Here is a 27763-nt window from a genome sequence, read left to right on the forward strand (position 1 = left end):
TTTCAGTGTCGAAAACGTGAAAACAAAGTCAAGTTCCTTACCGAGCACATTATGCTGTGACTCAAGGAAGAAGCTCCATTCGAGGCTTGTTGTTATTCTGAGCTAACTGTCAACCAGAAAGCTAGTTACCTGTTGTAAACTCGACTACCAGAATGTCTTCAGACTTTGAAGCATACGAGCAGGACTTTGGAACAATTACAGCAGAAATAACTAATAAAATTGGCCGAATTCCCAAACTAAGTGGAGGTAAGAGAGTTACATTTATAAGCTGTTAAACCTCATCTGGCTTGCTAGCTCCAGTCTCTGCTGACAAGGCAGCTAACGGTAGCGATAATGTGATTTCATCCAAATATTGGTCAAACTAGTGTTGAAACACAGCTATATGTAAAGAGTTCTTGTTATATAAAAAGAATGTGTCATGTATTTGTGGCTGTCTTCTTATCTTGGTATGTCTTTGATAGGTTTAGCCGGTGTGAAAATAGTGTTAAAGAACATCCTAACTCTGTTTGTGGTGTTCAGAAGAGGATAGAAGCGTCAAATCACTTTAATGAGTAGGTTAATATTAATTTAAACTATTCAACTGAAGTAATCTTTTAGTCTTATCATAGTGATTTAGTGTATGACATTCTTGCAAATATTTACCATGAAGAAAAAACTATGGATGTTTTTGTGGACAATCATCATTGGAAAAGTTACGTTTTGGAATGGCACTGATATCACAGCAGCTTTGAGTGACACTTTGGGGGAGTGTTGTTTTTAGTTTTACTGTGGATTTCAGTTTTAGCCAGTTTAAAAATAATTCAGCCTTTTGATACCAGCAAGTTTGAAAGCATACGTTTCTTAATATGTTAGCTAGGGCCTAGTAACTAATATGATGGACTAATAACTTTATCCTGGTATTGAAAATTGAAAATATTTAAAAGCGTGTCTTTGGTTGACTATTTATTTAGCTCTTCACATTCCATTCACTTCTATTTCTATAGCGTTAAATCACAACAGCAGTCACTGAAGGTACTTGGATTAGAGCAATGTTATCTTCAGTGGACGGCTTTTCCAGCAAAAGGTTAGGAGTTTCAAAAATTTTCTCATTGATCTTCAGAACACAGTCCTGGATGCAGCTGTAGATGGTGTACTCTGGTTCATCCTTGCGTGCTGTCCTGCACAAAGGTGCAAAATAAGGACAGTGCGTGAGGTCCATAGTAGGAGTTACAGATGGGTTTGAGGTGGGATTACATCAAGCATCAGGTCTGAGTTCCTTCTTGTTTGCAGTGATAATGGACAGGTTGATAGATGAGGTCAGGCAGGAGCCTCTGTGGACTTTCATGTTCGCAGATGACATTTTGATCTGCAGTTACAGTAGGGAGCAGGTATAAGAGGTCCTGAAGTTGAGGTATGCACTAGAAAAAAGAGGAGTGAAAGTCAATAGACTTTTGATACCAGCAAATTCAAAAGTCTATTGACTTGTGAACTTGCTCCTCCTCTTCTTTCAAAAGTCAATAGACTTTTGAACTTGCTGTGTGTGAATAACAGGGAGACAGATGTAACAGTTAAGATGGATGAGTTTAAATAAAAGCAATGCACAGTGCACAAGAAAAGTTAAGAAAGGAGTACAGGAGAGGTGGAATAGTGTCAGGGTTTATTTGTGACAGATGGACAAGAGCAAGAGTAAAAAGAAAGGTTTATTGAGACGGTTTTGAGACCTGCTACGATGTATGATTTGGAGACAGATCATTAATAAAACCACACAAGACAGAAAGTTGTTAAGATGTTTTTGGGGAGTGGCCAGAATGGATTAGATTAGAACTGAGTACATCAGAGTTTCAACTCGGATTGAGCAGTTTGCATACAAAGGTGGAGAGAACAGGCTGAGATGGTTTTGAACTGTGGACAGCAAGGATAGTGAATGTATTGGACAAAAGGAGGAAAAGATTAGATTAGATAAAACTTTATTAATCCCTCGGGTGGGTTCCTCCGGGAAATTCGGTAAAAGAGGAAGACCACAGAAAAGATTCATGCATGTAGTGAAGGAGCACATGATAGGATGAGGTGGAAGCAGATGGTCTGCTGTGACAACCCTTAAAGCGAGCAGCTGTAAGAAGAAGACATTGCTGGTTTCATCAGTTTGTTAAAGTGATAGCATTCTGTCATTCTATCAGACTTAATTCAGACATAACCAAAGCCACATGTAACACTTTTTGAATGAATTGTAGCTCTTCGAGTGTGACTTTGTGAATTCTTTAAAATGAAAACAGGTATTAGCTGGTAGCTTCTGGTCTAATCTTCTTAGAGTTGTTTTGCCTCTTCATTTGTATTACCCACAACTCCTTCACTTTAGAAACACTCATTGATAGATTCTGATGCTGTAGGAGTACAAATCTGACTCTGTCTTCATCAACTTTATCACAAAATTTTATTTAAAGATTTTATTCTGTGATATAATTAGAACTGAAAGCTCAACATACATGAAACATATTTATGAATTTTTGGTGTGGTCCATGTGTGCTTCCAGCAATTAATGCTGTGTTCACACCACTGATAAGAAGCTACAAACTGACGCCTGACACTTGTTGATGCTTTATGTGCATCAAATCAAAGTTGAGCTGACATCCTTTTTTTTTTTCTTTCTACCTATCATATGCTTGATGCAAATAAACACTTGAGCGACACTTCAGTAGCAAACCAGTGACAGTGTCGCTTGTGATGTCTGGCTGTCTTTGTAACTTTGTCTGGTTATGAGAATTTAACATTAAGGCATGCAAATTGTGTCTTTTAAGCTCTCTTTGATGTTTAAGGAGGATTATTATTCTGTTGAAATGTGGAAAAAGCATTATGTTCTAATTTTGTTTTGTACAATAGGAAGCCTCTTTAACATGTCTGACCACAGTTTTGATAAAGGTGTAGCTTTGAAACTTTCTTGAGATAACTTTGGGCAGCTGGAGAACACCTTATTACTGTGTAGGATATTCTCCTATATTGTCATGTCTTATTGAGCTGGGCAACTTAAGATGCTGGAGAGACATCTGCATAGTGGTAATCTTTTTATATTTGGTTAGTTTTTGTGAATTTTACTTGTTCAGACCTATTAAGACTGCTGTTTGTGGAACGACTTTGGGTATTTCTCCCCTCTCCTGGGCGGAGGAGAAGCAGAAGAGACATACACATGCTTGCACACACAGTGAAACAGACAGCAGAGGAGAGAAACAAAACTGCATTGGACTCTTTTGAACTGAGCTAAAATAAAAAGTGTGCACAGAATATAAGTCTTTGGCTTGACTATAGAGGGGGGCGGATTGATCCAAATATTGATAGTATCGATAGCAATTCTGGTATTGATACTCAGATTGATACATATTTTTTTTTTTAAAAATCCCCTTAAGTTCAGTATGTAGCCCTCTGAATTGTATTAAATTAATTAATTTAATTTAATATTTTTTGGAAAAAAAAAAATTAAATTAATTAATTTAATTCAATATTTTTTTGGAAATAAAAATATATACCTCAAACATACACTATGAAAAATGTCAAACAACAGAAGTTGACACAACCTTTAGAGACAGGCACATTTACATTCTAGGTCTCAAAAAAACCCAGTTTGAAAAACACATGAAAAGCTGTAAGGTGTATTTTGTTTTGTTAACCAGTTATTATGGAAAGTAAAAATCAGAGTGAGTTAATGGTCACTATTTGCAAATTGATGATGAGCCATCTTTTAAGTCATGAGTCACTGCTCTGCCCAACATAAGCTGCCTATGTAGGTTTAAAGTATCAGTACTGGCAATTTTGGCCCTGTATTTACTTGGTATCAGATCAATACCAAAATCTGCAATATCGCACCGCACTACTTTACTACATTTTCAGATAGTAATATGTTGCTAATGTTAGATAAACCTCCTTTCTCATCGCCAGTTCTCATACTTGGTTCTGTAGGTTTCAGACATATGAAATCCTGACTATCTGAGCCTGTGTTTTTTATACTGTAATTTATATTCTGCAGGATCTAGGCACGAATGGATGGCTTTGACTTTTTTCTTTGAAGGGAGTCTTTAAAATGTATTTATGTTTACGTTTCTGTACTGTGAAGCCCTGCACTAAAAGAGGGTTTAGAGGTGGGTTAAAACCTACAGATGTTGTTAACCACCTGGCTCTGGGTCTTCCCATCTTGTTTTTCCTACATGTAGATTTACCAGATTGCTGCATTAGTGTTTTGGTGGCAGGCAGGCAGCTGAAAGACGGGCAGCTTGTGGATTTGGCTAAGCCTGGAAGGGAAACATGAGTTTGGATGACATGGAAAAGGCCAGAGCTAGTTGGCCAGTTATGATTTAACTTTAAAATGTAATACTTTTACTTGGTACTAGGGCTGGGCGATATGGCCTAAATTCCATATTGCGGTATAATTTGAAGCACGTGCGGTAACGATATGTATCGCGATATATTCTTTTCTTCTGTATAACATATTTTCCCACACTATAAGGCACACTTAAAATAATTTAATTTTCTCAAAAATCGAGAGTGTGCCTTATGTATGAATTCTGGTTGTGCTTACTGACCTCGAACCAATTTTGGCGTGCAGAAATCTGTTAAAAAATGTTTTAGTACAACTTTGGTAAGCTGCACTGCTTGATGGATTGTCAGAGCATTACGGCTGCCGTAGTGAGGAGCTTCGCGGAGTAATCTGGGTCCAAAACTCCATCCCTTCAGGTCCCAAAGTCAAACGAACACAGAGTTAAAAACGGTCTAAATTCTTTCATCTTTAATAAAATCATCAACGTTGCTGCTTTACCAGGTGTAACAATTAAGTTTAACATCCATGCATCCATGAAAACAGAATTTATTAAATTTAACGTTGTTAGAAGTTAACAGGAAGTTAGCTCGCTAGTTTCCACCTAAACATGAAATACCATGTTCTGACTGAGAGATTTTTGAAACTAATTAAAATGTACAGCTCTGCTACCACTTCCAACATAAATGAAGACAGAAAACTAAACAGCAGTGGCGTTTGCAGGGTTACTGAAGTTGGACTACCTGGTATATAATGTTGTGCTACGTGATTGCTAGCGACACAGCTATGTTAGCATAACATTAGCACAGTGAAGCTGGAGGATGAACGCTAACTTTTTTTCCACTCGATAAAAGTTAACGTGAGGGATTCTGGTGGTTAGGGACAAATGCAATCGCATAGCAGGATGCTATACACGGGCCAAACTTCAGTCAGGAGAACAACTGAGATTATTCATCCACAATACGAGGTTAGTTATTAATATACTGCAACAACATGGGAATAGAACAGCTGCGAGAGAATTCAACATTAATGAATCAATGTTACGGAAGTGGAGGAAACGCAGTTTTTGGCTTTCCCCATATTTCAAAAGTGCTTCATCTCTTTGCTATGACTGTCGCCCGGCATAATTTGCAGATGATAATGGTTGTAGCCGCTGTGATGCTTTCGACCAAAACAGGCGCAGCTTGATGACATCATCAACATGCGCTATCGCGATAGAGCGATATAGTCAAAATCTCTATCGTTGGCCAAATTTATATCGTTTCTATCGTATATCGTTTATATCGCCCACCCCTACTTGGTACCTAACATACCCATAAATGAATGTAGACATATCAATTGGTAATACTTTCCTATTTAAAATGACTTAATACAAAGAATAGATAATAGAATACATAATAGAAAGTTGAGCTTCAGTTGCTCCCTTATTTCACAAGGGATCACCACAGTAAATAGCTCCACTATTGACATTGCAGATTTTTTTAAAACCCCAGATTCCCTTCCTGATGGAACCCCACAGGGATTTATGTCTCCTCCTGGGATTGAACCGTATCGTTTGCTTGTTAGGCAGATGTATAAACAGCTACACTGTCATCTGACACCACTCAATACCAATCACAGTTATAAGCTGAGACAAAATAGTCATTGAGTTTGTATTTTTTTTCTCAGTGCAAGAGCCTTTCTGCACAGCACCTTCTTCCATTTTTACGGTCACTTTTCAAAATTAAATGGTATTTTGCAGTGTGAAATACACTGGGTGTTTTTAGTTTACAGCTACACTAAGCCAAAATGGTGGGAAATATATATCTAAAGGTGGATATGACAATTAATTTAAGGCTGAACTACTACATATTAAAATTTTGGTGTCCACACCTAACTGAGTAGTAGCAACCGTTACTACTTACTTACAGTGAGTGTTAACTCGTAGTTTGTTTTAAGTTTTCAGATTTCATATTTCGAAGCTTTATCTCTTCCTCTCGGCTCACACTTGCTCATTGGGTTTTCAAAGGCGCTGCTCTCACAAAACCTCGCTTGACTGAATATTTCTGGTTTGGAATTGGCATGTTTGAAGACTCATAGCAGCCCATTCCGCAGAGTAATTTCTCATTGCTTCCTCTCACCATCTGTTGACTGTGTCAGAGGAAGCCTGTATGAATATGTACAAAGCTAGAAAATGCATTACAACCATAAGTAGTTGTTGTGTGTTTTCTGACACCAATGGAATAGTTTACAGTTGAATTTCAATTCCCTTCCTACTCATTAAGTTTTTCTTAAGTTCTTTTGGCTCTTCTTACCCAAGTGGATGCATTTTGCCCATGATATTCCCTCTGTTTAATATTTTAAAAAGGGACCATAACATTGTTCTTGTAGTTTATTACTTTTACTTGGCATGTTATGTTGTTCATAATGGCCATGGCATGTGGAAAACATGTCCTAGATGTTCACAAAACAATTTAAAAAATATATATTTATACAATAATTTTTGTATATTATTTATTTGAAACATTGCTCCAAAACTCAGCATCAAGAAGAAATTTGAATAAGAATACTATGAACAGAACAAGACTCAACATCCTTGTTCTATTAAACATGACTCCAAGTTTTCACGTTTGAATGTTCATGGCAAGAGATTATTTGTCAATCACTGGCATTGAAATATGAAACATAAAAAAGTAAAAGAAAAATACCAATCCCTTTGTTTTCTTTTTTTTTTGCCTTACTTCTGTGTACAAAACTCCTCATCCGTCTGTCAGCAGGTTCTAGTCTTGGTAAATAGCCATACATATTTCACAGCCCTCTAGCTCGGGCCTGAGCTTGAGTACGAAAGCGTCATCTCATCTTTCACTGAATTGCCTCTGGCTGTTTACTATATAGGTTGTAAGGTTGGACACAGGTTTTAAAAATGAATTTAAGGGCCATGTTGGCCTATGGCACCTGAGAAACGAAGATCTTGGCTTAGCTTTTTTTTTTTTTTTATATATTGCAGTCCCACAGCTGGGTATTCTTGTGATTTACTTTTGTTTGTTTGTTTGTATTTTACTTAAAATGCTTTTCATACTTTGCTTTTAAACCCCTGTTAGAATACATCTGTTGGGTTTTCAAAAGCAAATAACATTTTCAGAATGTCTTAATTACTGTAAAAAATTTAACATTGGTTCGACTTTGTAGGCATCACCTCTGGTCTGATAGAGTAGTATTGATAAACTAACATTTACCATCTGTTCTCAATACTGAGCTGGTATTTAAGATACTACACTTTTTTGTAATGTAATAATTAACATAATTTTTATTGTCAGTATATCAGGTCCACAGGTGTCCTCTTAAACTGTTAAACCAAATATACTATAAGATCAGCACTTTGACTGACTGTTGTGATATGCTGATGCACTAATAACATTAACACAACTTTGTGTTACAAATGTACTCTAAACTATTTAAAATTTAGTATGATATATCTCACACCATGGTTAGCAAAAGATTTCCACAACACCTCAAGTCTGGGATGGTTCTGACATTATTTTGGCTTCACTTTTGCATTACATTGATCGCTTTGTCTTTTTCCTCGAACTGTTGTGTGGTGGGTGCATTGTTCTACTTAATGGAGGCTGCTGCTGCTGGGGAGTGCTGTTACCACAGGGGTGTGCAACAATGACATATGGTGGATGTGTGATAAAGTAACATGCACATAAATCTCTTAACCCAAAGTTTCTAAAGTAAAGGCTGCATGTTAAGATGACATTAAATGTTATTTTCTTTACCCTCTTGTGGCTATTGGGTGTATATTTTTATGTTATTAATGGTATTTATGCATAAGAGAATTTATTTCCTAACTTCATTTTTTTGTTTTCTTTATTATTATTAAACTATATGTGTAAGTAGCCACACATTATTTATGCTTATACTTTATGTCAAAGCCTTGGGCAATGTTCTTTTCTTTTTTTCATTCTTGTTTTAAGTTAACATGCTAAAGTAAACACCATACCGCATACCACGAACAAACAAAATCTTTGGCCAGGAGCTAATTTCAGGACAAAGACTAGTTCATGTAGATGTACGGAAAGTGATAATGCCGTTGCCTTAAATAACTGTTGGAAGCGCTGTAGTTTGCACACTGCTCTGGAACTCTTAAGTCCTAATGAGTTTCAATGGGTAATGTGGTAGAGCAGCCATGGGGTGAGGTGTAGAACAGTGCGTTAGTCATTCTGAGTAGGACTCATACTTCTGGCAAGTGAGCAAAGCTGACACCTCCCTTCCCTTTGAGTTGGCATGAGGTGTCTCGCTGCTCCTCAACAGAAACCAACAAAGGCCTCATAGACGCCAATAACTAAGAGACATCAAATGTTGGCTCGTCGTGTGGAGAGAATGTGTAAATATATCTTCAAATGTGTCCTCGTGTGTTGTTTTCTCCCAGTCTCTTTCTTTCTCTCTCCCCCTCTCTTCCCCCGTTGCGGGGGAGTTAGGCTGTTGTCATGAAGCGCTGTTCCTCCGTCGGCTGATCAATATGTTGCTGTTTTTTTTTCTCTTTCAGAGGAGAAGACACAGCTGGTTCTAAATGTCGACAAACAGCTTGAAGAAGTCAGAGAGTTGGTATGTCTTTGATCAGTAATTTTCTCCTCTTCCCATTTCCTAAATAATGAATTTGTGGAAAGAGGGAGGGGACAATTTTCACTGGCACCAGACAACAGCACCTGTATTATCCTGGTGGTGACATGACATGTAGACATAACACACGTGCACACATACTTCACATGGCGGAAAGGAGGCTTCCTCCTCATATGATTACTTTCCCATAATCTGCTTTTAAGTGACACCCCTATGACACATTTCAAGCCATTATCTTGGGTGGGTGTCTTCATGTTGCTGTTTAAACATGAGCAAAGTCACCTGACAGAAACAAATTGTTGTTGCGGTTGTCTTGTTATGCCATAGTGATGAGTTTCCTCCAAATCTGCCACAGAGAGACCTGTCTACCCATGCATCAGATGTACTTTTGCTTCATTCACTCAGACATTGTTGGGCCCATGCATGTCATGGCAATGAAGGAGCCCTCATATTTGATTGTGTACTTACAGAACACACTTCCTCTGTTGTAACTTTTATCACAACTGAGTGACACCAGCAGAAGGCGTTTTATTTTACAATCGGCACTGGAGGATATTAAAGTTAATGCTGCTGAAGTTGAATCTGTTCAAAAGTGTTCAAAGGGAGCACACAACTGTAAAACTTGCCCTTAAAAAAATTTCAGAAAGCTGGTACCGGAAATATGATCATAAAAAACCTAAACTTTTAAATGTAAAAATGTACATATACAGTCAATTTTGTACTTTTAGTATTTTAATGTAAATCTGTATTATAATGAGCTCTAAATCTGTCACTCTGGCAGTGTTTTATATTCCAAGTATTTCTTTCGATTTTGAAATGACTCTTAAAATTTCTGTTAGGAATGTTTGACTTTAAATGAATTGGATGAATTGTGGGTTTTAGCTGGAGCAGATGGATCTGGAGGTACGAGAGATCCCCATCCAAAGCAGAGCCATGTACAACAGCAGGCTGAAGAGCTATAAGCAGGAGATGGAAAAGCTTGAGAAAGACTTTGTAAGTATTTCAATATATCATGAAATGTTTTTTTTAATTCTCATGCAAACGCAACAGTTGTAATAGTTGTAATGTTCGTACTGAGAGTGTAAATGATGCTCTATAATAAATAAGCGTCTATAAACTACTCATCATAAAACAAACACCCCAGCTTTTTTAAACTCAGAAATTAAATTATAAAATAAATGCATATTCAAAGAAATATCATTTCGAAAATTGGTTTGGAACCAGTCACTGCTGACAGACACGTGTTGAATTTGTGGGTTACTTTGAAGTCCAGAGACTGTGATGGTTTTCCATCTTTTCAAGGCCACCGTGCAGTTCTGTTGTTCCAATGTTTTGTGTCATTATCTTGCCAAAAAGATGAACCCCTGACCAATCGATCTGCCTTCGTTTGTTACTTGTTGTTTTTTTTGTTTTGTTTTGTTGTTTTGTCACATGTCCAATAGCGAAATACAGTACTGTTTTGTGCAGGACCATATTCTGCTAATAATTCTTCAGAGGATGTAGTAACACTTTGTTCCATCACCGCCTTTGTTCAGACACAGGGTTTTTGTAAGTAATCAGCAGAATTTGTGGCACGTGCATAAATCCCTTTCATGACATTTCAAGGCTTCACATACTTCCATCGCTCTGCAATAGCTGTAAATTAACCAAATAATTAAACATTAATCCTCGAAAAACACTTTTTTTCTCATGAAATTTGCATCATTATTTATTTATCTTTACTGTTAGAAAAACACCAAAAACTTTGGACTGTTTGCGTGTAACTCTCACTCTCGCAGTAATTCCTGCACTCACAAACAGACTTGCACTGAAGCTCAGCGGTGCATCCACAGAGGTTAATTCAGAGTTCATATCTGAACTTTCAAGCAATGCCTATCGAGAATGGGTTGTGCGTGTTTGTGTTGTTGCTGCAGAATCTGGCCTTGTTTAGTAATTCATAAATCACTGTATGTCTTGGCTTGATTTATCAAAGCTTAATGAACAGTCCGGTCTTTTGGGTCACTTGCTTTTAGTCTACATTTTGAGCTACCAATATTGCCCAAGGTACTTCATGTAATCAATAATACTCAGAAATACGCAATTATCCAGTGCAATTGAATCCAAAACTTTTTTAACCTCTTATCTTAATTATTATATCTTTAAATTGATCCTTGTGAAAGCATTTTAAATTGATTGTTGGCATTATAATGTTAAGAAAAATCGTAGTGGTAATATGTATCTTTAATTATATCTTTTTTTCTGTGGTTGTTGTTGTTTTCTGTTGTCAGTTTTGTTTTGCTGCTGCTCATAACATGATAATAAACCCGCAGTGTAAGAGCCGCTGACCTTGAGCTTGAGAGCACGTGTCCCTCCACGAATCAAATTTTATGTGATTTAAATCCACAGCCTCAGAATGAGTTGGAAAAATATATACTGAATTGTTGAAGTCCTGTTGAGGAAATTCAGCAAAGGCTTCTCCTTAATGTGTTAAGTTTAGATGTTGGCCAAAATAATGAACAAACTTTTCTCCAAACCTTGAAATGAATAAAGTGTGTACTTTTCCACACAAATCTGAACTTTTTCTTCGCTTGTAGAGGATTTATTGGAGGATATTTGGATAGCTCAAGTTTAATGGGAAGGTTTTCAGGAAGTAATGGGAAGCAGTGCAATGATCATCACAAAAATGCACAATGCACAGCCAATATAATCAGAATTCCAAGTGTTAAGTAATTTTGATTTGATACAAAATGTCAAAATAAAAGTAGCAATTGTGAGACTCAAAATAGACTTATGCATATATGAAAAACTACATATTTATTTATGATATACTACCCATCTATACCTCAGATGACTACTACAGCCCATGCTTTTCACCAACACTCATTATTTTTCTTAAATGTTTGTTTGGTATCTAATCATCATTAACCACAAAATACTTTTTATATTCCCCCACCTCACCGCTCCAAACAAGTAAACATGCACAAACACCGCATTTAGATTCAAATAATATGTGCTAGTGATCTGTGAACACGCCACTGAGATGTGCTAACTGAGATCATAGAAGAGATCTCTGTGCCAAAACAGCTTGCTTTTCTCGCCATGGGCATTTAATTGGCTGACGATTAATCTTTAACTTTTCTTCTCCCCACTCTTACCATGCTTAATCATCAAGCAGTTAACACCTGCTGTGGCCGATATTGGTGCTAATTTTCGTTTCTAGCCTTTTTTCCCTGTCTTACGAGCATGTGCTGGCGACAGAAATTGTTTCTTCAACCTGGCAAAACATGGCATTCCTCCATGCACTTTATAATGCAGAAATCCGGTGTGCACAGTCCTTAGAGAGTATGATGATGTCTAAATTCTTTTTTGCACATCGCTGCATACTTAAGTCGTGTCTGTAATTGCTTGTACTGAAATAAAAAGCAGAAGGTAGCCGTAGGATAATCCTGGTGTCCGGAAAATAAAAAAGCAGTGACTGGCTTCTAACTGTGAGTCTCCCTGTTTGACTGTAATTTTTCTTTTTTACACCTCTGCGTGTGGCGCGGTGAAATCAGCGCACATTTAAACCAGGATCACCCACCTCACAGAGTTACATCTAGTATATCTCGTCTCCCGTAAATCTGATGCAAGTGTTCAGAAGGCAAGAACTTCAGCCCCCTCAGATGTGTCTCAGATGTGCCAAATGCTATAGCTGAGCTCAGCTTCTCACTTCCTGCCGGCCTAGGGAGGACATGACACTCGGCTCGAAAAGGCATCGAGTGGAAAAAAGGGCAATCTCCTTTCTTTTTAATGTAAAAAGCTCCGGCTTTGTTGTGCTTTCTGTGGATATCAAGGCCTTTCCACTCCCTCACTACCAAATCTCCCCCCATAACCCACCCCCTACTGGCCTCCCACGGGTGTCTCCCCCCTTAACCTGCTCTCTCATCCTCTCATTCACCCGTGGTTTGAAGTAATTCTACCACTGGTGTGCCAGCTTGAGACCTCATTCCTTCTCCTTTTCAGACAGAGGGCTGGAGTTGACCTCAGAAACCCAGCCATTTCATCCAGAAAGAAAACTTATCAAACAACCATCCCAAAAGGTGTATATATATATATATGAGGTGTAGCTTTGTTGGCTTGTTGGGTGACAGCTTCATTGTGATAAAACCGGGGGCCATGGGGATCTCACAGGTGCTGAGCAACGACAAAACAGACATCGTAGTAGCCAAAGCAGACAGCAGCTTAAGCAAAATAAAAAGTAAGCCAAAGTGTACAATAAATAAATAAATAAAAAGGAAATGAAATCCTATTTGATGGGGTCAGCTTGCTCAAATCAGAGGGAGAAGAATGGCATGGCTCTTAGCGGTGGCTTTGATCAGGGAAAGAGAGCCTAACCTAAGCTTAATTTAATGAAATCTATTGGGCAAACAGAGCCACCGTTTTCAAAGTGCCAGGTTAGGTCTGTCCCAGTGGGCAAGATGAGGACTCGCAGGCATTGATTGTATCACGCAAAACACAACTTTAAGTGTGTGAGTGAAACTGGACGCCATGAAATGTGTGATTCGTGTGACTTGTGTATAATGAGCCATCGTAAAGCAACATTGGCTGGAGGATTTAAAGATACATTTGTCAGTCCTGATAAATTTCTCTTATCAGAATATATTTTGAGTACGGAGACCCCTCCTTCCTTTCGCCTGACTATGACAAACTGTTCTTTATCATTGTCGGGTCTCTGATTTATTATGTAGATGAAGAGTTTTCTTTTTTCATTTTAACAACAAAATTGACATTATTTAGATTAGGTCATCATTATTTGGTTAAATGGAAAAACAATCCTCAGGTATTATTGAAAATGAAGTAAATTTATCAATTTCAAGCAAATCTTTTCTAATTTCCTTGTAATTTTTAACACTTTTCTGCTTTTGCAATCATCAGTAAGTAATTAGCTGAATAAGAAGCACCGGTGGCTGTAACTTGCAGCCCTAATATCATTGTTATCATTATGTAATTGGTATAAATTCACTGGAATAGCTTTGCCTCGATTATTTAATATAAAATTTCATGAGGAGTATTGATCTCTTTAAAAAAAAAAAAATCACAACTCTTGGTCATTACTTTGCAGTAGCTATGAAGTTTAGACAAGTGTCTTCATATTTTTTCTTCCCATTTTAAATCCTGAACCCTTTTGAGAGATTATTCACTGCATGGCTTACTTGGACTATCAGTATACCTCCTGCTGGCAGCAGATGGCGGTGTTGCTCTAAGAATTTTCTTCGAGTAAGTTTCAACACCAGGAAGATATTGGGCACATTCACCAATTACTTTGCCCTGCTGATATGTGGTTGGACTTGCTCTGATAAATTCTTCTTACCATTGCTATGCCTAACCTCTGCTTTATGTTTTCTATGCAAGATTGAAAATGGTGTCCCTGTGGTGAAAACCTATCTGAGTTCTTGCTTCAGTAGCTTCCAACTTTATACATTTTCTTTTCTTTTTCTTTGCCTAATTATGCTTTGAAAAATACTTAAGCAAACAAAACAGAATATAAATTAAATGCTAAGTCCTTGGGAAAATGAAATGCCTTTTTTAAACATTTCATGCTTTAACTCACAACAATATTCTCATTTCTTCTCTCAACTAGTTCTCCGAATATGTTTCACCTCTTTAGATTGTTTCTTTTTTTTATTATATCCAAATAAACACTACTGGTCCAAATGTTTGTACTCAAGAATCTTTGAGTATTAAAAGGTTAATTAATAGTCTTTAAATCTCAAGCTTTGACAAGTTTTGTTGTTGAGACCTTACATCTTTTTGTCATTTATTAAAAAGGAGGTCCTGTAACGGTCAAGGCAGTTTTGTTGATGGCACGAGATCCATTGTGTTATGTGTTTCGTTTCATCTTATTGAATTTTGAATAGAAAACTATTTTTGGTTTGTCATAATACGCCACATAATGTTCCATCAAGGACCCACTAACATGTTATCTACATGCCAGTATTTCTTGTGAAACTCATATCGTCACCCGGTCTTATGAGGTCGGAAAATATTGGCATATTGCAAGATTTGAAAAAATACGATACAGTCAAAATTTAATTTGCCTGAAGTGCAGTACTTAAATTCAAAAGGAGCCCATTCAGTAAGATTGAGGTGATGATTTGTCTTTTCATTCCCAGCTTCATTTATTCTGACATGGACCCTGATGTTAAATCATGAGGCCAACTGTCACAGGAACTCAACTATCCCTTACTAATTTCCAGTTATCTGTTGGGGTATTGTTTGGAGCATCAGTCATGGTCAAATAGGATGTGTGGATTGCCTTTTTCTTTAATAAAAGTATTTTCGGTGGAATGCCTCCCAGTGTCTGCCAAGGGAGATAATTAATGCATTTGGAAAAGAGTTGGTCAGCCTTGAGAAATTGAACAGTTTATCTGCTAGGTGCACTGAGGTGAATGGAATGAAAAAGCTATTGGTATTGAATATTTTCACTCCGTATATCAATTTCATAAGTGGTTTCACTGACCTTATAATGATATCTTGAGACTTGACATGTAGTTTTCAGTTGAGGCAATGACTGAAAACGGTTTTAATGAATTGGAGTACAGCACCTTTTAAGCTTTTTTTGATGTAGAAATGATTTAATTAAAGTGTGGATGCACAGATATAACAGATAATTTAATGCTCAAATTCGATCAAGACTGAGTTACTAATGAATGACTACTGACATTCCTACACACGGCTCAAAAACATGTTTGAGAGTGTTATCTGAAGTTTTCCATGAGACTTTTTTTTTCTGGCCTAAAACTTAAAACTTTTTGTGTCCTCTTAATCTGATGGTCAACCAAAAGTTATTCATCAGTGGCAATGAATTAACATATTTCTGGATTTTTATTTTAATTTTCAGGGTTTTGTCTTTGTGTGAATGGCTTTTGCACTAAGTTGGAGTTCAGTGTTTGAAATGTGAATTTTGAGTGATGGAACGGAGTCAAACACTTGAATATGAGGGTCATTTTCATGTTTTTCATTATCTTAAAAAACTAAATAAATGATCATGGACACTTGAAGGTTGTAGAGACTATCCAGCTTTAACAAGAGTGGTCATAAACTCATTACTTTTGGCACAGTTACTAACCTTAGCAAAGAATGAAGAGTTTGCAAAGTCATTTAATGAAAAAGTTATTTGTTTTAAAGAGCTCTGGCATCTTAAATGCAATTTTTTTGCACAACTTGATCGTAATTATGTTGAGATTTAAGTTTTGAAGTGAGATTTTTTTGGGTGACTGTATGTTCCAAGCTAAACATACAACTAGCGATTATATATTAGCATTGTTGTAATCCAGCTTGAAGGCTTCTTTTTGTTTGCCCCTTGTCCTCATTAAAGTGACTTCTGCAAGCAACAACATGACAGACCAACATTAGTTGGATGTTAGACACTATAAATCGCCTTAGATTGCCTTGGCTTACTTGTTCATATTAAACACAGAGGAGTAAATGCAGATTGACTCTTTTCATGGTTTGTTGCTTAACAACCCATCAACAACACCAAAGTCTAATCACTCATCACCAGTCATAAAAGAGTTCCCTGAATTGACAGGGATTTTTTTCCCTCTCTCCCTATATTTCCTCTGCGCTGAGTGCAGATTTAGGATGTAAGCAAATAGATCTTCTTCTTCTACTTATGAATTCTGGCTTTCATTCGGAAATCGTTGCGAGCAGTACGTCTTGCACAAGCCCTTTGTGGATTTGTGGTATTGCAGGCTTTACCATGTCCCCTTTATGGACACCAAGATGGGATTCATTTGTGGATTAGCCTTTTGTCACTCATGTTGAAACCATTTTATTTATTTATTTACTTTTTTACATGTTTGATGGCGTAATGGCAATGGTAGGTCAAATCTGGGTTGAAGGACAGTGTCACAAGAAGGACAAAAAGTTGTGCCGTCCAAAAGTGCCGTGTTCAGTTTTTATAGAAAAACGGGAGACACAAACAGTTGGCAATACTTTGCTAATTCTGCTTTGTTTTTGTTTGTTTTTTTATTTAAAAAAACATGTATGTTTTACATGTGTAAATTGTGTTGGAAGCATTAAAAGAAGGGGATAATTGATAAATGTAATTTAACAGCCGGTTAAGTCTAAATGGAAGTATCGTTGAATGTTGATGGGTCTGCGTCTCAAGTTAGAAATGTCCTTTTGGGCAAAATATCGGTGTTGACACCAGTTCAGGATTAATTAATTAATAGGGTGTTCTCAGTGGTTGTGGATGTAAAGTTGATTTTTAAGTTATATGAGTAATTTCTTTAGCATTGTTCAAAGAAACCAGACTGAAATTATGCTGTGTAATTTCCAGTAAGCCCGATGTTTAGGATAAAATTGGCACAACAGCAAAATTTACTTGCTAACGAGGTGTGTGCTCTTTAACAAAATGATTTGTCGTAGGGTTTGACTCTCAAATATCACACAGATAGGCCGTAATTTGTTAACACATCATCCCCTGCTTCTTCTGTGCCACTTCATGTGAACTCTCTTCTGTATGGATGGGGTATCTGCATTATGCCTGGAGCACAGGATTTGTTTGGCAGTGTGCAAATTCGGCCGTTATCCTTCCACGCGATCGTTTCCTTTCTCGCTTATCTCTCCTGGCCCCTCCAAAGTCACCGTACTTTCACACACACTGACAGCGATCAGTATAGCTTTCAGACGCTTGTCTGGCTGAGTCTGCCAAGAAGCGAAGGCCCTCCCAGGTCCCCTCACTGTCCTCAGGGCTTGTGTGATTGAGTGACTGGAGTGAGTGGGGGCCAAAGATAATAGGGGGGAAAATATAAAGACATGGGGTGATGATATGATAGCACCCCCACGCTCCTCCTCCACCCTCCTCCCTCTCTTTACTCCCCTTTCCACCTCCCCATCACTTTTCTTTTCCTTTCTGTTCTTCTTTCTGTCCTACCCCCGGTTCTCGTGCACCGAGCCTGTCCCACACAGTAGTGTAAACCAGAAGTGACATGTGACACCCACTCCCCAGTGATGTGCTGACAAGCGGGTACTAGAATAGGTGACAATGTTTTCTTTTTTTTGCCAGACTGGCTTAAGTATGGTGAAGGGATTCATGAAGTATTTATGAAATATATTATGAATCATTGGGTCTGTGTTTTTCCTCTGTATTTTAGGCAGTGGCATTTGCTTTTTAATAAGTAAGGCTCAGAGACGCCAAGGCTGGGGAAACTAGTAAATGGAGGGAAAACTCTGTACATTTTATCTTTAGTGGTGTTTCTTTAGAGTAAAACTTCTATGTTTACACATGTTTTAACCCTTGCTCACAGCCCCTTCACAGAAACATGCACACACATGCACACACACAATTAACTTGGTTTCTTCCTCTCATCCTAAGTGTTTCTAATGAGGGAGCGTGCCAGAAAGAAAGGGAAACCGTTTTTGCTCTCAGCGACCAACAATTTTGCCTTTTCTCTGGTGTTTTTGAAGCCTGCAGTGGAATCTGGCTGTGGCCTTGATCAGAATTACATTGTGGAAGATGAATTAAGGTTTTTTTTTTTTTTCAATTATCCCAGAGGTTGGCCAGCATTAGAGCATCAGCTTACTCCTGCAGTGAGACTAAACTCTTTAGTTTTGTTCCCCTCATCACCATAGAGCACTTGTTTGTTCTCCGTTAAGCTTTTTTTTTTCTTCTTTTTTTTCTATGTTTTTGTCTTGGTATTTTTTTATTCTGAAATTATTCATTTCACAAAAGACATTTGCAAACAATCAAATAGCTCATTAAATTAATGTTATTTTGTGGATATTCCAGCACTTTTTTGTTTAAAAAATAAATAAAGCATCATTTTTGTTTGTGTTAATGTTGAATATAAGACAATTTCCTTTAAATTGGCTTACGAGGTGCAAGAAAGTCTTGTCTGTACCAATCAGTTGACTGCTTTTTAAAAATTTTCTGCACCGTTGTTGTGAATTCCAGCACAGAACCTGCACACTCCCAGGAAACTCGTAAGTGTATTGGGAAGTTCAGGAGGGCACATGTTGGAAGGGCTTTGGAAGGGGGCCTTACTGGCCTCATCAGCATTTGAATGTGTTCTGGCTAGTGAAATAACAAAGTATACATAAATATATAGAGATAATGATCTGGCTAAGTCTCTATGTGTGCTGCTGTATTCTTATGCTAATGATCCAGCTATTCAACGCCAACAATGGTCACATTACAAGAAAAGGCAAAGCACTGAAGGAGATAGTCTTCTGTGTACGTGTCCACCGAGGGACGCGCACATGCTCACCAGGCCCAACTTCTCTCCCTTTGTGTCTAGGTTTTTTTTTTCCTCTTTTTTTATTACATTTTTCAATTTTAGATAACACTCCAAGAATAGACATCAAACAAAAATGAATCATAAATCGAGGTCAGGAGTGAGCCTCTTTCCAAAGCAGAGAAAGGGTTAAAAGTGAAGGTATCTTTAAAAAAGATGGGAAGACTGATAGGAGAGGAGCTCTTCTCAGCAGAGGGTTCAGTGAACCATATGTAGGTGCCCACAGGCTAATGGGCCGGTTGGTCCCTGGCTTGCCAGGTATCCTGTATGCACATTTCCACCCCCCCCAAAACAAAACACACACACATAGATAGATAGACTCTCCCTCCTCGTCATCCTCCAGCACTCACCTCTCCAACCCCTCCCACCTTCACTCTGTGAAAATACCTCCTCCACTTTCCTCTAATCTCACCTTTTTCTCTGGTGCTGACCTGGGGAGGCTCTCTTTATTCCCCACTGCACGCCAGAAGCCAGCGTTGTGATCGGAGCCCAGGCCCCTGCGCTGGTTCCCCTCTCCTCTCCTCTATCCTTGCCCTGGCTGCCCGCCTCCCCGACGGCTCTGCTCTATTGATTTACTCCTCCAACCAATGCTGTCTGTCTCTGTTTTGCACCACCAGCACCTAGGTCCCTCATCTCTATAACCCTCCCTCTTTCCTCATTTTCTTTGCTGTCTTCTTTTTTGTCTTTTCATACTTTCTTTCCATCTTTCTTTCTGTCCCCTCCTACACAACCACGGGCTATGGAAGGAAGAAACTAATGGAACAAGAGCGAAGGAGTGAAAGAGACACGGAAAGACTGGTAGTGTGGGAGGGGAAATGGGGCCTTTGATTTTTCATTAGAAGCACCTTCATATTTTAATATTGGGTTTAATCGGGCCCTCGTGCCTTAAAGAAATAACCACTGAGAGATGATCCCTCGGCCTTCAAAAACTATATGGCGTTTCTTCAATCAAAGCCCTTCTTGAATTTGCTCTTTTGTTTGGAGTTCACTTTCAACACCCCTCCTTCCACCGCCTTCTCTTGCTGTCTCCTGGCCTATCACTTTGTGGTTACAGTCGTTAGGCTTATTGACTGATCTCAGCAGTACTTAGCAATAGAAATGACTTTGACAGGGAACCCCCCTTCCATTCACACAGGTGTAAGAATGAAATAGCATGGTATCAGAGTGGTGTAATCCACTACTGGCAAATGATAAAACCTTGTTTGCTTGTGGGCTAATTGATTGATAGATTAAAAAAAGCAAACTAATAAAGAGAAGTTTTATCACAGTTGTGTCAGACAGTGTCAGGTTTTTATTAAGGGACATGATCTTTTTGAAGCTGATCCACTCTGTCTGCCTAAAATAAGTCTCCTCACCTCACACCTGCTCAGATATGTCGCTGGCTCATTTATTGCCTTGCCGTTGTTGATCATTCACCTCTATTTGTGTTTTTTGACAATCGTTTCTGTGAGACTCCTTGAGGTATTTCATGGAGGTGGAACACAATGCAGTGTGCGTCGAAGCCACCAAAGCACCAACCTGTGAGCTAATGAGAGGCCCCATGCTGTTATCTAAGGCTCCGGCTTCTCTACCACTGCTGCACTTCTATTAGGGGAGAGAACACACACCGGGCTACCGTTCACATATGTTGCACGCGTACGTTCTCTAAAGGAGGTTTCCCTGGGATGCAAAAGCTCACAGAAGCCTCCATCTTACATACAGTAGCCCCCATGTATGCTTCTGCACTCACACAAGCGCACAACAGACAGAAGTAAAGGATTCGATGGCACCAAAGACCGCAATAAAACAAAGGCGCAAATGACACCCTCCTGCGACAGTCCCAACTGTAGCTGCTTCCCTTTGTCTGATAATATATCAGATGTATTAAAAAGGAGCACTTAATTGAACAACCTCTCCCAGTTTGTTTGTGTTAAAGGAGAGTAGAAGATGCTAGACAACAATTTGTGTGTGTGTGTTTTTCGCTTTGTGCTTGGCTGTGCATGTGCGTGTCTGTGTGTGTGTGTGTGTGTGTGTGTTAAACCCCTGCCGAGCAGAGATGCATTATTTAAGATGCTGTTGTGATACTTGTGCCTGCTTAAAGGTCTCAGCTTCCTTTTAACGCCATGCCGCATCAGCCCACCTCTGCCCCCACTTGTGGGGGGAACCAGAGTGGGGCCTGCTGGTGCTGGTCCACACATCACCTGGGAAAATATCACAGCAGGGGAGGAGAGGAAGTGAAATAGATAACCTTTGAGTTTAGCGCACATTTTTGTGAACACACATTTTACTGCTCCACTTCATTGTCACTTCTGTGCTGACTTTAGAAATGTTTTTTACTTATTTATTTATTTTTACAGGATGTTCATTTTAGATCATTTTATACTCACCTTAATTTTATTTGGATTTTCATATTTTGTACATCCCTAGAGCAACCGGGAGAGGAAAATGAAGGGACTGAATGTCAGTTTGAGGCAATCACATGGCGTTAGACATGAGAGTTATTAAGTCTAACTTGCCTAGTTGCTCTCCTACTGGTGAAAAACCTTGTAATGGAACCTAGTACTATAAATTGAATGTGGTTAATTACTCTTCATGCTATGCCACCAGCCGTGTGTGCAGGGTGAAAAGGAAAAGCTTGGGAAAGTAGAGGGAAAAAGCGTCTGCAGAGGAACTTCAGGGCCCCTCATTACACTCTGCCCCTGGGTATTTTTACGCCTTTTATTTCCCATCTAATGAACTGTTTACATTTTTTTTTCTGCTTTCTAGGCGCCACAATTATTTGACTTGTCCTTGTGTCACTCGTTGCACCAGGCAAAAAGCAAGGAGGAGAGTTGGAGGGCATTGAAATGTGTATATGGATCTCAGTTTGTTTCATTTGAATTTTTCTGAGAAAGTTTTGTTTAATATTACAGAGACCTTAATTGGAGACTGATTTGAATTTATTTTGAAAGGTCATATTATTATTATTATTATTATTATTATTATTTATTTTTATTTTTATTTTTTTTAACAATTAATAACGTGTTCTTCTGTGAGTGGTTTATGAAGGAATTAATTGTCGTCATGTTTATTTAGCAAAAGTATACCATTGCATGCTCATAGACTATAAAGGAACTGTACACAAAGAAGATATCCATGTATTTGTTATAATTGAATTAATATCATTTGCTGCTCAGAGGATTATGCTGAACTGATTAGCATATCTGATATGAATTGTTATGCGTGCATATGTAATTATGTTTTGATGAGTAAAGAAGAATACTTTTTTTTTTTTTCTTTTCTGCTATCCATGTCAACAGAGGTAAAACGTGTGTTTTTGACAGGACACCAGCACCTCCATCGCCGCATTTGACGGGATGCGTGGAGTTTTTAAAGGCAGGCCACTTTGCATAAAGTTAAGATGTACCTTTTGTACTTTTCTTGTGTGCTTCCGGGAATAGAAGCAAATTCTCACCCAAGATTAAAAAAAAGTGACAAAAGACAGACCTTTCAAAAGGATTTAAAAAAAGCTCTTTTTTTCCCCTTTTCTGAGCAATAAGGTATCTTCTGAAAGCACGTATTCTTTTTTAGATTACAAAGCCTGATTAGTTGGTTTCGTCTTAAGATGCGGAGCTCTGTCTCCACGCACTGTAAATAGATTGAGTTAGTTTTAGAGCTTTTTTTTTTAATTATTATTATTAATGGAAAATAAGGTTTTTACAATAGACCAGATATCTCCTTTCTGACATCGAGACTGTGCCTGTTGTCACTAAACACCCAAACTTATAATCAAAATCTGTTACTGTATTAAGCAGTCAGTATTGCACCTGCTTATATTTTACATCAAATGGGAAGGCAGTAGTCACTTAGGAATCTGTTGTTTTCCAGAGGGGGAATCCAAAAGCTGGAGTGTGTACTGTAGGTACAGGGAAAGTAGCGGCAACACTTTCATTTCAATGACATTTTCCATTCTTTATACTTTCTTTGTTATCTACTCTGTTCTCATTGCAGAAACCCTTCATACATTCATCCGTAACAAACAGCTATTTAGAAATACCAAAAAAGCCCTGCATATGGTTTGAAGGCGACGTAAGCCTCAACATTCAAATCAATGCTTCTCCCAGGCTTCCTCGTCTCAATTACTGGTGAAGTCGTCTTTCCCCCTAAGTTGCACTGAAGCTCTTTAAGATGAAACTCGACTTAAATGGAATATGTGGGTGTTTTTCCTGGCAAAAAAAAAGTACGCGTGTGCCTGGTGTACAAGTGTACATGCTGTCGTTATATTGTCTTTATTGTCTTTCTGATTTTTAACAAATCTGAAATTCTTTTTTCTTGTGCTTACACTTGCACTAACAGCAACACAGTGACCATTCAGTTACCCTGGTGTAGAAGGTTTACAATGCTTTACAATGTTGGAATGGATGGTTTGTTTATTTGTTTTTTTTAACGGCGACAAAATATGGTTTAAATTATGTTTCAAATACATAAACATATGCATAAGGCATTTAAATAAACGCTGACAAGCTTCAGATGACAGAAAATAAATCAGAAATGATCTTATTAATTATGCTTATGATGTCATGACCATTTTAATAGCGCGTGTTTCACCAGTTTACCTTGAACTGGCTGTTTCTAGTTCATTCAGCATTAGAGCAATTAAGTTAAAAGTTAAATAATATTCAAAAACCAACTTTAACAGCATCTTTTGACAGAGTGCTCCTTTATACCGGTGTGTGTCTGTGTTATTTCAGACTGTGCTGCCAGTCTTTTTCTTCAGTAGGCGTTTAGTGGTTAGGTTAGGTCGCCGTGGTTGGCTATTGTTTGGGTGCGCTCTTTATGGGTTTTGTGGTCTGGGTTGTCTATCTAGTCAGTAATTACTCCAGAGAACTGTGGCCCTCACCATCACGATAATAACAAATCACATCAGCGAGGAGTTTCCACTCAGTGCTCCAGATTATGAGGAGAGACAAATAAATAAAATCAACCGGCTCAGTTTTGATTGGTTCCAAAGTTATTTCAATCAAGCAGCTTGATGTCATCACTCCTGAGGTTCGAATTGGCATTTTCAAGTTTGGTTTGTGCTTTTTCTCATGGTAGGTACCATTAAAGTGCTTAGTGCTATAGCTTCTTCAAACTTTTACTGTTAAGAAAGAGAGGAGGAAAGGATAGCGCCTTTGAGGGGGGAAAAAATGTCCCCACCAGGTAATTGGTGTTCCTTTGCTTATTCCCCGACTTTTGTTTTATTTACTTAGTCAATTACAATATAAATATAGAAAAATTGAAAGAATTTGTGCTGAGGAAAAGTGATATTTTCATTCCTCTGCTGGTGTTTGTCTTTGATTTTGCCCACCTCCTGCAGCCCACCTAGAAACCCTGTCAAGGCGGTGACAGAAAGCGAAGGAGGCTTAGTAAACACTTTCTGTGTCTGCTGCTGGTGTGTATTTAGTTTAGAGGGCATGCCAAGAGGCTGTTTTTCCATGGGTCGGGCGTCTGTAAACAAGCAGTACAACGGCAGCCCACTCTTCCACAATCGGAGGTGGCACACTCTGAAGTGTGTATGAAATGTGTGTGTCTGAGTGTTTGTCTTTTTGGGTGGGTTTTTTTTGGGGGGGGGGGGGGGGGGGGGACATGGCTTCCCTCTTATTCTAGCCTATCTGGAGACAGAGAAAGAGAGAGCGTGAGAGAGAGTTTGTGTGTGCGCGTGTGTGTGAGGGAGAGAGAGGCAACCCCAAATCCGATGGGCCGCCAATGGGTGATGAATTATTCCCTGTCTGAGTCACAGCATTGGTGTTATCACAGAGCCTGCCACTGCACTGGGATGACAGCAGTGACAGCCCCTAGAAAAGATTTAGCGCTGACAAGTGATACTTCCTCATAATACATCTCCCTGGCCCTCTCCCCTGTCCCTGGTTCCTCAGCCTCTCCCTGCACACAAGATGGGTTTTTTTTTTTTATCCCTCAACTTGTATTTGTTTAAGTGGGCAAGGTGTATATGTGTGTGTGGTTGGGACTCTTTTTGCCACCACTGCTGTGGCATAAGTGCATGAGGTAAAGTCGATCACCTTGGAAGGAGGCATAGGCACAAACCCCGAACACTGCTTTGTTGCTGGTACATGTGCTGTAAGGGTAAACATACACATATACACACCCTCCATGTTTGATTCGGTTTGTCACCGAGTTCCATTAGGGGGCTCTCGTGCTTAAGGAATGCCTGTTGTGTTTTTGCATCAACAACAGTACTAAGCCATATTTCCCCACTTGTTTTCTCTTTTTGCTCTCCTCTTTTTCTTCCTTCTTCTTTTTGTCCTTCTTCCTCATCCTCCTCCTCCTCCTGCAGAAAAGGTCACGCATTGCCTACAGTGATGAGGTGCGCAACGAGCTCCTGGGGGATGACGCCAGTTCTTCGGAGAGCCAGGTAAGGTGCTAATCAGGGGCCCAAATGAGACCAGTGTGGGTGGCTGACTGGCCCCCAGGGTGGGGAGGTGGGCCCCATCGTAGCGGCCATCGAGAGCTGAAACCACACCATTGTCACTAAGCCATGCGGAAGTAACACTGTTTAATGCAAAGCTGGGCTAGCAGTGAGCGGGCTCAGGGCATGGGACCAGTGTCTGGACGCAGCCAGATTGTGACCGACACACACATGCACACGAACACAAGCAGTGCACCTAAACACAAATACACACTTAAACACAGATTTCAATCCAAAACCCCAGCCTCCCTGCTCCAACCGTCCCACAGCTGTTCTCCAGCCGGGTACGGACTTAGGATCATAATAGATCCTCATGATCAAGACACACACAAAGACATACACACGCACACAAAAATGAACACACAGCCGCTAAATCTTACTCTCTTGTCTTTTTGTGAACTCCAGTGGTGAATGATGTGTTCCCTTACTGATGACTGAAAGAAATTGAAAAAGTACTCCATAAAAGTTATTTAGTCACTAAATAATTTGATCTAGTATATCATGTCAAGCTTCAAACAGAAATCTTATTTTTTTTAATGGCCCTTTTAATCATTTTTATCTGTTAGCTATCAGTGTATTCACAATTGTTTGGGATTGTTTTTTTGTTTTTTTTTATGTGCTATCAGTCCAGCTTGTTGAATCTGGGGATGTAAACAACATGAGCACATGAGCCATTTTCCTTTAATGTCAGCAATATTTACAAAAGATTTTTTTACACCAGTTTTGAGGGGGGGTTTGTATTAAGAAGACATTGCAGTTTTAATTTGCTAAAAATATACCACACTCTTTAAACTTAATTTTAAATAAATTGTTTCCAGTCAAACAGTAATACATCAGCAGCACTGCTCACAGCTGCCACTCATACTCAGCCCCTCTCAACTATGACAAAATGTCTTTTGACTAATTATATATTGCCTTTAGAGTCAGCTGTCTTCCTGCAGAGGTTACTGTGTCTTAATACACACACACACACACACACACACACACACACACACACACACACACACACACACACACACACACACACACGCAAAAAAATGCTTTCCACATACTAAAAAGAAGAAAGATGAATACATATGTGCACATTTAGTTTCACAGCGCTATGCGAGTATATTTAGATGATTCACACCCAGGCAAAGCTAAATAAAGTTGTCTGTTTTTTTTCTCTTTTTTTTGAACATTTCCCTATTACCATTTCAATGATGACCCATGAACTGCGCATCTTAGAAACATATGTATCACGAGCCAAGATGTGTAATTGATATGCATATTCTTGGCAAATTAGCGAGACACAAAAGTGGCTCCGACATTTTATGCAGAAGTTAGAAGGAGATTTGCTGTCAGAAATGCCACATTTGAGACTCTGATGGGTCCTATCAAAATCTTGTCAAGGAAAAGCTGAAAAACCAGATCCCATTTCATTTCAAATCTTATTTCCCCTTCATTAAAAATGTATCTGAAATATTTAAAACTAATATTTGTAAATCTGAAATGTATAAATCTGAGAGGAAACTAATAAAGAAAAAGTTTAGGATTAATATTGTGGCATAGTACTATAAATTTACATTATAGGATTTTGAAAGCTGATGTTGTATTTTAATTAATAAAAATATTCTTGCTTTTATATTATTTAATATAATTGTATTTCTAAGTTAAGATAAAATATGTGTCTTTAATCCATGCATGTACAAATAAAAGTAGTAAAGCGTGACATTTAAATACATGAACAAATCCATGCCATTATTTTTTAATCCTATTTTATAATAACATAATCATATATATATATATATATATGTATATATATATATATATATATATATATATATATATATATATATATATATATATGTATATATATATATTAAAAATCACAAATTCACATATAAAATAAAATTTAGATTATTTATTAATTTTAAATTAAGAGGAAGACATTTTTAACTTGGGGAATTTAGGTCAAACATGATGCCCTTAAAAAAATGAGCCAAAATATGTGATTTATTACTCTTCGTTCATTTTATATTCACAAAATGTATTTATTGAATAGACTTCTGGGACTTAGAATGTTAATTTTTTTATTTAAAAAACTCTTTAATGAATGGTGATAATGTCTGTTCAGCTTTAAAAATTAAAAAATAATCTAAAACTGTCACATACACACAAACACACACCTACAAACGCGCACACACACACACGCAC

At 38.3% G+C, this 27763-nt stretch overlaps 1 protein-coding gene across 4 annotated transcripts in view; it reads left to right on the forward strand.

Annotated features, from left to right (window-relative positions):
- The first annotated feature begins 66 nt into the window (after positions 1–66).
- Positions 67–27763, forward strand: part of vti1a (vesicle transport through interaction with t-SNAREs 1A) — a 118927-nt gene continuing 91230 nt past the window's right edge. For all 4 annotated transcript variants that reach the window (XM_063482931.1, XM_063482932.1, XM_063482933.1 and 1 more), the window contains exons 1-4: positions 67–246; positions 8808–8866; positions 9764–9874; positions 25436–25513. In XM_063482931.1, the coding sequence (XP_063339001.1) occupies positions 153–246; positions 8808–8866; positions 9764–9874; positions 25436–25513 (342 nt within the window). In that variant the 5' untranslated portion in view covers positions 67–152. The remainder of the gene's footprint in view (positions 247–8807; positions 8867–9763; positions 9875–25435; positions 25514–27763) is intronic.

Source organism: Pelmatolapia mariae, linkage group LG8, assembly GCF_036321145.2.
Source record: "Pelmatolapia mariae isolate MD_Pm_ZW linkage group LG8, Pm_UMD_F_2, whole genome shotgun sequence".
NCBI lineage: Eukaryota > Metazoa > Chordata > Actinopteri > Cichliformes > Cichlidae > Pelmatolapia > Pelmatolapia mariae.